This window comes from Chiloscyllium punctatum, chromosome 21 (assembly GCF_047496795.1).
Source record: "Chiloscyllium punctatum isolate Juve2018m chromosome 21, sChiPun1.3, whole genome shotgun sequence".
Classification (NCBI taxonomy): domain Eukaryota; kingdom Metazoa; phylum Chordata; class Chondrichthyes; order Orectolobiformes; family Hemiscylliidae; genus Chiloscyllium; species Chiloscyllium punctatum.
The window spans coordinates 25,558,238-25,570,616 of record NC_092759.1 but is presented as its reverse complement, the minus strand read 5'-3'; the positions used below and the strand labels follow the sequence as shown (position 1 = coordinate 25,570,616).

The 12,379-nt window shown below is 43.6% G+C and overlaps 1 protein-coding gene across 1 annotated transcript in view; it reads right to left on the bottom strand.

Annotated features, from left to right (window-relative positions):
* LOC140492666 (uncharacterized) overlaps positions 1 to 12,379 on the bottom strand; it is a 34,936-nt gene that overhangs the window by 17,768 nt on the left and 4,789 nt on the right. The window contains exons 2-3 of the mRNA XM_072591708.1: positions 10,658 to 10,786; positions 8,400 to 8,653 (exon numbers count right to left, since the gene is read on the bottom strand). Of these exons, the coding sequence (XP_072447809.1) occupies positions 8,400 to 8,653; positions 10,658 to 10,786 (383 nt within the window). The remainder of the gene's footprint in view (positions 1 to 8,399; positions 8,654 to 10,657; positions 10,787 to 12,379) is intronic.

The following is a 12,379-nucleotide window of genomic DNA, read 5'->3' as shown; positions in this document are numbered from 1 at the left end:
GTAAACTCTAAGGCTTTCTATAGGTATTTAAGGAATAAAAGAATGACGAGAGTAAGATTAGGGCCAATCAAGGATAGTAGTGGGAAGTTGTGTGTGGAGTCAGAGGAGATAGAGGAAGCACTAAATGAATATTTTTCAACAGTATTCACTCTAGAAAACGACAATGTTGTTGAGGAGAATACTGAGATACAGGCTACTAGACTAGGTGTGATTGAGATTCACAAGGAGGAGGTATTAGAAATCCTGCAGAGTGTGAAAATAGATATGTCCCCTGGGCCGGATGGGATTTATCCTAGGATCCTCTGGGAAGCCAGGGAGGAGATTGCCAAACCTTTGGCATTGATCTTTAAATCATCATTGTCTACAGGAATTGTGCCAGAAGACTGGAGGATAGCAAATGTGGTTCCCCTGTTCAAGAAAGGGAGTAGAGACAACCCTGGTAATTATAGACCAGTGAGTCTTACTTCAGGTGTTGGAAAAGGTTATAAGAGATAGGATTTATAATCATCTAGAAAAGAATAATTTGATTAGGGATAGTCAGCATGGTTTTGTGAAGGGTAGGTCGTGCCTCACAAATCTTATTGAGTTCTTTGAGAAGGTGACCAAACAGGTAGATGAGAGTAAACCGGTTGATGTGGTGTATATGGATTTCAGCAAGGCGTTCGATAAGGTTCCCCACAATAGACTATTGTACAAAATGCGGAGGAATGGGATTGTGAGAGATACAGCAGTTTGGATCAGTAATTGGCTTGCTGAAGGAAGAAGGGTGGTGGTTTATGGGAAATGTTCATCTGGTGCCCGGTTACCAGTGGTGTACCGCAAGGGTCGGTGTTGGGTCCACTGCTGTTCATCATTTTTATAAATGACCTGGATGAGGGCGTAGAAGGGTGGGTTAGTAAATTTACGGATGACACTAAGGTTGGTGGAGTTGTGGATAGTGGCGAAGGATGTAGTAGGTTGCAGAGAGACATAGATAGGATGCAGAGCTGGGCTGAGAGGTGGCAAATGGAGTTCAATGTGGACAAGTGTGAGGTGATACACTTTGGTCGGAGTAACCAGATTGCAGAGTACTGGGCTAATGGTAAGATTCTTGATACTGTAGATGAGCAGAGAGATCTCGGTGTCCAGGTACACAGATCCTTGAAAGTTGCCACCCAGGTTGACAGGGTTTAAGAAGGCATACAGTGTTTTGGCCTTTATTAATAGAGGGATTGAGTTCCGGAACAAGGAGGTTATGCTGCAGCTGTACAAAGCTCTGGTACGGCCGCACTTGGAGTATTGTGTACAGTTCTGGTCACCGCATTATAAGAAGGATGTGGAAGCTTTGGAAAGGGTGCAGAGGAGATTTACGAGGATGTTGCCTGGTCTGGAGGGAAGGTCTTATGAGGAAAGGGTGAGGAACTTGAGGTTGTTTTCATTGGAGAGAAGAAGGTTGAGAGGTGACTTAATAGAGACATATAAGATAATCAGAGGGTTAGATAGGGTGGACAGGGAGAGCCTTTTTCCAAGTATGGGGACGGCGAGCACGATGGGGCATAGCTTTAAATTGAGGGGTGATAGATATAGGACAGATGTCAGAGGTAAGTTTCTTTACTCAGAGAGTAGTAAGGATATAGAATGCTTTGCCTGCAACATTAGTAGATTCGCCAACTTTAAGTACATTTAAGTTGTCATTGGACAAGCATATGGACGAACATGGAATAGTGTAGGTTAGATGGGCTTCAGATTGGTATGACAGGGTGGCGCAACATCGAGGGCTGAAGGCCTGTACTGTGCTGTAATGTTCTATGTGATTGCGGTAGCCAGGGGAGGGAGATGTGACTGTGGTAGCGAGGAAGGAGATGTGACTGTGGTAGCGAGGGGAAGGAGATGTGACTGTGGTAGCGAGGGGAAGGAGATGTGACTGTGGTAACGAGGGGAAGGAGATGTGACTGTGGTAGTGAGGGGAAGGAGATGTGACTGTGGTAATGAAGGGAAGGAGATGTGACTGTGGTAGTGAGGGGAAGGAGATGTGACTGTGGCAGTGAGGGGAAGGAGATGTGACTGTGGTAACGAGGGGAAGGAGATGTGACTGTGGTAGCGAGGGGAAAGAGATGTGACTGTGGTAGCGAGGAAGGAGATGTGACTGTGGTAGCGAGGGGAAGGAGATGTGACTGTGGTAGCCAGGGGAGGGAGATGTGGCTGTGGTAGCCAGAGGATGAAGAGCTTATGCCCTAAACGTCGATCCTTCTGCCCCTCGAATACTGCCTGACCGGCTGTGCTTTTCCAGCACCAAACTCTCCGACACAGAATAGATGCATTCAAACAAGAAAGATGCCAATGGGAGGAACCCAATATTGCGTGTAATTCTGGTCTCCTTCCTATAGAAAGGATGTTGTGAAACTTGAAATGGTTCAACAAAGATTTACAAGGATGTTGCCAGGGTTGAAGGACTTGAGCTACAGGGAGAGACTGAATAGGCTCAGGCTGCTTTCCTTGGAGTGTCAGAGGCTGAGGGGTGCCCTTATAGAGGTTTACACAATCATGAGGGACATAGGGTAAATAAACATGTTCTTTTCCATGGGATGGGGTGTCCAACACTAGAGGGCACAGGTTTAGCGTGAGAGGGGAAACATTTAAAAAGGACCCAAGGGCAATTTTTTACACAAAGGGTGGTGCATGAATAGAATGAGCTGCCAGAGGATGTGGTGGAAGCTGGTACAGTTACAGCATTTAAGAGGCATCTGGATGGGTATGTGAATAGGAAGGGTTTGGAGGGATATGGGCAGGTGGGACTAGATTAAATTAGGATATCTGGTCAGCATGGACGGTTTGGGCTGAAGGGTCTGTTTCTGTGCTGTACATCTCTATGACTGTATAACCCATCATCCATGATCAACTCAAAATGTTAAAATATAAACTGGCTGGGAGTCAGACAATTGGACAATTTTTTTTAAAAGGAAAGATTGTCTCAAAGGCTGGTGTGGAAAGGGAAAGGAGTATTGTAAAAGCTGAATCAAAGTATCATGACAGGAAACCCCAGCTTCTACAGCCATTTAAAACAAAAGGAAAAAAGAATTTAAAAGTGAGTCTTGATCCAATAAAAAATGAACCTGAAAAGTAAGGAATGAAAAGCAAATGAATTGAACTGATATTTTGGGTCAGCCTTCAACATACATGATATAAGTAACATCCCAGAAATTGAAAAGGAGGGCAATAAGACTATAAGATACAGGGGCAGAATTACGCCATTTAGAGTCATCGAGATGTACAGCACTGAAAAAGACACTTTGATCCATGTCAATCAGATATCCTTGAATTAATCATAGAATCCCTATAGTGTGGAAACAGGCCATTCGAACTTATCGAGTCTACAGTGACCCTCCGAAAAGCATCTCATCCAGACCTCTTGCCTTCACCCCCCGCCCCCACCCAGCCCAACCATATCCCTGTGACTAATATTCTCCACCCGCTGCCCCCCCCCCAATCCCCATCCCGACCATATTCCCTGTGACTAACCCACTTCCTTGCACGTCCCTGGACAATATATGCAATTTCGTATGGCCAATCTTTCTAACCTGCACATCCTAGGACTGTGGGAGAAAATTTGCCAGCACTTGGCCCATATCTCTCTCAAGTCTTCCTATTCATTTGGCTCAGAGAATCCTCACGCACAAATCACAAAACGGTAGTATCGAAGTCCAGCAAGGAATTAGGGAAGGTAATAGAATGTTATTTATTGAAAGTTGGATGAAATACAGAAATAGGGAGGGTATGTTCCAGCTATAGAGGGCACTGTTGAGACTATGTCTGGCGTACTGTGGACGATCTGGACTAACATGACTGGTCACCTTACAAAGGTATGGATATAAACATGTTACAGGCTCTTCAGAGAAGGTTGATTGAAGTAAAATGTGAAATGGGGAGGGTGGATTCTTATGAGGAAAGATTGCAGAAATGGAATATAATGTGGAGAAATGTGAGGTTATGCACTTTAGGAGGAAGAATAGAAGAGCCAAATATTATTTCAATAAAGACAGACTGTAAAAATCCCTAAAGAACAGGGATTTGGAATCACAAGAATGAATCACAAAAAGAATCATCCAAGATTAATAGGCAATAAGGAAGGCAAATGGAACATTGGAGAAAGTGAGGACTACAGATGGTGTAGATCAGAGTCAAAGAGTGTGGTGATGGGAAAGCACAGCCGGTCAGGTCGCACCCAAGGAGCAGGAGAATCGACGTTTCAGGCTCAAACCCGAGGGTCGATTCTCCTACTTCTTGGATGCTGCCTGACCGGCTGTGCTTTCCCATCACCACACTCTTTGAAATGGAATGTTGGCCTTTATTTCAAAAGGAATGGCACAAGAGAATGGTGAGGTTTTGCCAAACTATGCAACTATTTGGAATGCACCTGGATTACTGAGATCAGCTCTGGGCCTCTTATTTAAGAAAAGATACGCTGGCATTGGAGATAGTCCAGAGGAGGATCACTAGGGCTGATCTCAGGTATGGAGAGACCATCTTACAAGGAGAGGTTGGGTAGAGTAGTCTGTATTAATTGGAGTTTAGAAAAACAAGAGGCAAGCTTATCGAACTTACAAGATTCTTAGGTTGGAAGTGGGAACGCTGTTTGCTGTTGTGAGAGAGTCTAGGAGTCTATAATCTCGGAGTAAGAGGATGCCTATGTAAAACAGAGATGAGGAGGAATTCCTTCTCTCAGACGGTAGCAAATCTGTGGGATTCTTTATGACAATAGACTGTCACGGTTGGGTTATTAAGCATATTCAAGGCTGAGAGACAGATTTTTAATCAGTAAGGGAATCAAGAGTTATGGGAAATGCAGGAAAATGGAATTGAGGTTTATCAGGTTAGCAATGATCTCAATAGTGGAGCAGACATGGAGTTTAAAAGGTGACTTGATTGAAACATACAAATCTTTACATGATCAGTCTACATACAAGTCCAGACCCACAGCAAAGTGGTTGACTCTTTAATTGCCCGATGAAAGCTATTTTGTCCATTGTATTTGTGCCAGCTCTCTGCAGGATTGAATCATCTAGTAATGTCTTTTCCACATCACAGCTCCCACACAAAACGTTGCTGACCAATTACCAGTTATCTTTAACTTTCTATGAAGTGATCACATGTCTGCATAGTTAAAAACAATTTAAAAATCTAAATGAAGCCCCCACACAAGACAGACATTTAGGATCAGCAGCAAAATCTCAATGCTTTTTTAACAAAAAAAAATCACATTTGAGGTAAAGTTAAAAATCACACAATACTAGGTTATAGTCTTCAAGGAGAAAGTGAGGACTGCAGATGCTGGAGATCAGAGCTGAAAATGTGTTGCTGGAAAAGCGCAGCAGGTCAGGCAGCATCCAAGGAGCAGGAGAACCGACGTTTCGGGCATAAGCCCTTCTTCAGGAATGAGGAAAGTGTGTCCAGCAGGCTAAGATAAAAAGTAGGGAGGAGGGACTTGGGGGAGGGGTGTTGGAAATGAGATAGGTGGAAGGAGGTTAAGGTGAGGGTGATAGGCCGGAGTGGGGGTGGGGGCGGACAGGTCAGGAAGAAGATTGTGGGTTAGGAAGGTGGTGCTGAGTTCGAGGGATTTGACTGAGACAAGGTGAGGGGAGGGGAAATGAGGAAACTGGAGAAATCTGAGTCCATCCCTTATGGTTGGACGGTTCCCAGGTGGAAGATGAGGCGCTCTTCCTCCAACTATGGTGTTGCTATGGTCTGGCGATGGAGGAGTCCAAGGACCTGCATGTCCTTGGTGGAGTGGGAGGGGGAGTTGAAGTGTTGAGCCACGGGGTGGTTGGTTGGTTGATCCGGGTGTCCCAGAGGTGTTCTCTGAAACGTTCCGCAAGTAGGCGGCCTGTCTCCCCAATATAGAGGAGGCCACATCGGGTGCAGCGGATGCAGTAAATGATGTGTGTGGAGGTGCAGGTGAATTTGTGGGGGATATGGAAGGATCCCTTGGGGCCTTGGAGGGAAGTAAGGGGGGAGGTGTGGGCGCAAGTTTTGCATTTCTTGCGGTTGCAGGGGAAGGTGCTGGGAGTGGAGGTTGGGTTGGTGGGGGGGTGTGGACCTGACGAGGGAGTCATAGAACATAGAATATAGAACATAGAAGAATACAGCGCAGTACAGGCCCTTCGGCCCTCGATGTTGCGCCGATCAAAGCCCACCTAACCTACACTAACCCACTATCCTCCATATGCCTATCCAATGCCCGCTTAAATACCCATAAAGAGGGAGAGTCCACCACTGCTACTGGCAGGGCATTCCATGAACTTACGACTCGCTGAGTGAAGAACCTACCTCTAACATCAGTCCTATATCTACCCCCTTAATTTAAAGCTATGCCCCCTTGTAATAGCTGACTCCATACATGGAAAAAGGTTCTCGCTGTCAACCCTATCTAACCCCCTAATCATCTTGTACACCTCTATCAAGTCACCCCTAAACCTTCTTTTCTCCAATGAAAACAACCCCAAGTGCCTCAGCCTTTCCTCATAGGATCTTCCTACCATACCAGGCAACATCCTGGTAAACTTCCTCTGCACCCGTTCCAGTGCCTCCACATCCTTCCTATAGTATGGCGACCAAAACTGCACACAATATTCCAGATGCGGCCGCACCAGAGTCTTATACAACTGCAGCATGACCTCAGGACTCCGGAACTCAATTCCTCTACCAATAAAAGTCACGGAGGGAGTGGTCTTTTCGGAACGCTGATAGGGGAGGGAAGGGAAATATATCCCTGGTGGTGGGGTCCGTTTAGAGGTGGCGGAAATGACGGAGGATGATACGCTGTACATGGAGGTTGGTGGGGTGGTAGGTGAGGACCAGTGGGGTTCTATCCTGGTGGCGGTTGGAGGGGCGGGGCTCAAGGGCGGAGGAGCGGGACGTGGAAGAGATGCGGTGGAGGTTATCGTCGACCACGTCTGGGGGGAAATTGCGGTTATAGTCCAGTAGGTTTATTTGGAAGCACTAGCTTTCAGAGTCCTGCTCCTTCATCAGGTATCTAGCATGGCAGGATCATAAGACATAAGAATTTATAGCAAAAGATCACAGTGTCATGCAATTAAAACGACATATTGAACAAATCTAGATTGTTGTTAAGTCTTTCATTTTTAAAAATGGGTTGCAGGTTTTGGTTCATTAAAATGTAAATCACATTCTCAAAATAACTTAAGATTTTATATAAAAAAAGGTGACACCTCAGCTCAGACAATGTATTAAAGGGGTGAGGTTAGAGTTTGTCTATATTCCATCTTGAGTCAGACTGATTCTGTTTCCGAAGTAGGAATTTATAAAATGTTATATGGATTGACTGCCTGCAGGTTGTGTGCTTTTTGAGCAAAAATAAAATGTAACTATAAATACAATTCTGAAAATGCAAATTCACCCGATAGACTTATGTGTGTGCTTGTGAGGGCGAGAGAGAGAAAGTGTGAGTGTGTATGTTTGCATATGTGAATGCTTGATAGAATGTGTGCATGAGTGTGAGAGTATAAGTCTGTGAGAGGGTGTGTGCATGGATCACACTGTGATCTTTTGTTATAAATTGTGTTTTAAGATCCTGCCCCAACAGTTGCCTGATGAAGGAGCAGCGCTCTGAAAACTAGTACTTTCAAATAAACCTGTTGGACTATAACCTGGTGTTGTGTGATTTTTAACTTAGTCCACCCCAGTTCAACACTGGCACCTCCACATTTGAGGTAGTTCACTTGATTGGGAGTAGAGGATTGTGGGCCAATGGTCCCTCTAGGATGTGTAACCACTGGGAGGTTCCTTACAAGCTGATCAATGTGTCACACATTGGCTTCTGTTTGCATATGCCATTATCGTGGTGGAAAGGTATTGTAGTAGTGAGTGGGGAGGGTATGGGGTAGGGAGCAAGGGGTAGATGGGGGCATGGAGTGGGGTCTTTTTTCGATTAACAGTGGGACAAGCTGGGTCCATTATCACTTGAGAGTTTGCAATCACAAGAGGTTATTTTATTGAACCATACAAGATCCTGAAGGGATTTGATAGGTTGGACACAGAGGATGTGGAGGGGCCAGCACTAGGCAATGCAGTTTGAAAAAAATAACGTGACGCCAATAAGACAAAGTGAAAATAAATTGTTTCTTTGAGTCTTTGAAACTCTCTCCTCTAGAAAGTGGAGGCAGAGTCATCATTTTTTTTAAGAAAGATATATCTAGGCACTTGACCAATAAGACAGTTAAAGGGTATTAGAGGTTGGGCAGGACAAACATGACTTTGTCAAATGCTAGGGCAGGCCTGAGGGGCTGAACAGCTTATTCCAGCATCTGCAGTCATTGTTTTTACCTAGCTTGTTTTTCTGCCAATTCATATATTCACATGATGTAAAGAATGAGAAGTTTGGTTCCTCTGAGGGTACACATTACCTGCTGACTGGTCAGTCCTATTGCATTTCCCAGTTCTTGTTGCTGGGAAGCAGTGAGATATCGCTGCAGCTGGAAACGTTGTTGGAGAACCCGCAGCTGCTCAGCACTGAAGATTGTCCGACCTTTGTATTTCTTTGATATGGATTCCTCAGTCAATTCTCTCTCCTCTACAGAATCTAACCAGGAGTCTCCATGGGCCTTGAGCCTTTCCAAATTATCCTGGGAATCTGCCTCAGATAGGGTAGTGTTGGAGGCTGGAATCAACAAAGATAAACTCTTTGAAAACTGTTTCTAAATTGAAGCAGAGAACGCACCTTCAAAGTTAAATGCAAGGTTCTTTCCCATCTGCTCTGAACTGTTGAGCTGCTTGTTCAACATCCATTACTGGACAAGCGATACAAAAACTATGAGCAGTAAATGTTGGAAAAGCTGCATGCTTCAGTGTCATAAAGCACAGAAACAGGCCCTTCAGTTCAACTCATCCATGCCAACCAAGGTTCCAAAATTGAACTAGACTGAATTATGATTTGGTTCTGAACCCTCTAAGCCTTTCCTATTCATCTACCGAGCCAAATGTATTTTAAATGTTGTCATTGTACCTGTCTCCACCACTGCCTGTGGCATATACACTCCACTCTCTGTGTGAAAAAGTTGCCACACAGGACCCTTTTAAATTTTACCCCTGTCACCTTAAAACTATGCTCTCAACCTTCAGCTTCCTATGGTCCAGGGAAAAAAGTCTCAGTTTCTCCAGACTCTTCTTACAAGCTTCTAATCTCAGCCACATCCTTGTTAATGTTTTTTCACATCCTTTCCAATTTAATATCATCCTTCCCATCGCAGAGCAATCAGACTGTACGCAGTACTCCACATGTGGCCCTACCAATGTCTTAGATAAAAACAATGACTGCAGATGCTGGAAACCAGATTCTGGATTAGTGGTGCTGGAAGAGCACAGCAGTTCAGGCAGCATCCGAGGAGCAGCGAAATCGACATTTCGGGCAAAAGCCGAAACGTCAATTTTACTGCTCAGATGCTGCCTGAACTGCTGTGCTCTTCCAGCACCACTAATCCAGAATACCAATGTCTTGTACAGCTTTAACAACTCCTGCACTCAATGCTTTGACTGATGAAGGTAAGCAGTCAGATGTCTTCTTCACCACGCTACCTTTAAAGCCACCTTCCAGGAATTATGTACCTGCATCTCTAGGTCTCTCTGTTCAATAACACTCTCTAGGTCCCTACGATTAATTGTGTAAGTCCTGCTGTAGTTTCTCTTATAAAAATGCAACACCTTAGATTTATCTGAATTAAGCTCCACCTGCCATTTCTCAGCTCGCTGGCCCTAGTCGATCAAGGTCCTGTATTATTCAGAAGTAACCTTCTTCACTGAGAGACTCCAACTCTCTCTCAAGAGAATTATCTTGAGGATGATCCAGGCTGTTTATTATTGGGTGTCAAATGTTCATAAGCCAATTTCCTAACCCTATATTCACTTCATCACCAAGTATGCCTTCAATCAGTTCCATAACATCCCCTGTCTTTGGATCTGTTTCAGTTCTTTCTCTAGCTGAAACCCTCATTCACTTGTTTCCCATGTTACCTCTACACTCGACATTTCCAATATTTTGCACAGGAGATTTTGTACCATTCTATCTACCCTCTTTCCATCTGCACTCAAGCAAAATACTGCTGCCCATAGCTGAGTCCATGCCAAGGCCTGTTTACACACTTTATCTCCACCAGCTGCACTTGCCAACCTAAACTGAAATTATGATTAACTTCATTCTCAGATCACAAATTTTATAACAAAAGTAGGGAGATCAAAAGTGATGGCTTCTAAAATTGAGTAGCCTTACTCTCAATGTAGGGTCATTGAGCAAGGCAGGAACCTGGGACCACACTGTAGTTAATCACTGTCCTTGGGACAGAATTGAGAAAACTGAAGGAAGGTAGCAAAAGAACCTTGCACCTGAGTTAAAAACCTACACGGTTATATGCCAAGTGCTGGAACATGGGATTAGAGTAGATGAATGTTCAATGACCAGTGCAGAAATAATAGGCTAAAAGGTAACTGTTCTGTTAGAAACATTTGTGACTCTAGTACTACAATCTTCAAGTTTTCAGCAGAATGGTGTTTTCAGATTTACTAGCCTTGGCCCGTGGTATCTTTCTGATCAGACCTGCTCTCAAAAGCAGTACAGTCCAGAATATACAATGTGCAGAACTCAGGCTCATGGATTTCATATGTTCCTTACCCACAGATGCAAAGGTTCCTGTCATTACTTCTTTCACCACAAAACCCATGTCACTGGTCTCAGCAAAGTCTCTTTGTACTGAAGAATATTCGTATCCATAACCTCCGACAGATCCAGGAAATGCACCAGCTGCACAAAACATGACATACATTTGTCTTGATCTAACATACTTAGGCAGCAATATCAAAATTCCCGAATGCTGCCCAACACATGGGTCCTTTTGTATCTCTACCTCATTTTCATTCAGGCAAATATTTTAACTACTACTGTAATTTGCTCTTTTTCTTCTGGCAATGAGAAGTGGGGTTGGGCAATGAGTGAGGTAGCTGGGTTGAAGGACCTTGAGATATTTAATATGGTTACAAAGATTAGATATGTATAATTTGTTGTCGTCTGGTCACTCAAAGTGACAATGAGAGTCAGCAAGATAATAAGTCTACACACTCTGTGGTAGAGGCAACCAGATAGCAACATTTAATAACTTGTCCTCATTACCCTTGGGCACCAAGTCATACAGGGGAAAAGCCCATCGAGTTTGCACCTACCTACTACTTTCTGCCCAGATTACACTTGGAGGTTGTGATCAGTGTGTTAAAGACCCAGTGCTTCACCATCAACTTATTTTACAATGCAATGATACAATTGTGGGATTTGGGGGTTCCTTCAGCTAATTATTTTGTCATCAACAGGAAAATTTCACAGTGGAGAAAAATAATAAGTACCCAATGGTGCTCCTCAGTGGCTTGATTGGAAATGCCTCAAACTATCCAACTCCTAACCCCTTGGATCAAGCAAAGTTTTGCAGATGCTGGAGTTATGAAACAAAAACAAACAAAAATTGCTGGGGAAACTGCAAACTCGCTAGTTTTCCTAACAATTTCTGTTTATGTTCCTAACCCTTTGCCCTGCAGGGTGGCTTGAATCCAGGCAAATTAAGGAAGTGCTGCACTATTAGGTGTTATCTTTTATGAGAGATGTTGATAGTTCATGGCACCATTGGAAAAATAGGACAGGATCTTCACCAACAATTAATAAAGAATGTCCGATAGATCTACTTAGATTTTCAGGATACATTTTCATTATGTATCCCAAGAATAAAAAGTCAGGTAGAAGGTTGAAGAGAAAATTGAGCAGCGTATTCAAAAAGGAAAACAGCCTTGTAATTATGGTGCTGGTTCCCCAAGACCTTTCTTAGAGTGCAATGGGAGAAGGATTCAAACATTCACTTCCCTACAGATACTTAAACATGTAAGATCAGTGCTTACAATTTAGAAATAAAGAAAGTATTGAGGCCAGTTATTGTACTGGATACGGTTTTAATTAAAACCCAACATCAAAACTAACAGATAGTATGGGATTATTCCGGGATGATGCTGCTAACGAGAAACAATAGCTATAAAGGGCAATGAAGAAGGCCAGGAGATGTTTGTTAATTATTTGTTGACAGAATGGACAGAGAAAGACCACTGGCAAGTCAGTGACTAAGGGCCAAATTGGAATTGTAATTAAACTTGAATAGAGTGTCAGGAAAATTATTGCATTATTGGAAATATTTCTTGTTGGTCATGGTACATCAGCATCAAATGGTCTGAAGCAGTATTTATTACCAATCCTTTTTGTCCTGATCAGCTAGCAAGGCCACTTCAGAGGGCAGTTATGGGTCAGCAATATTGCTGTGGTTCTGGAGTCACATCTAGATGAGCAGATTCACTTTCCTAAAGA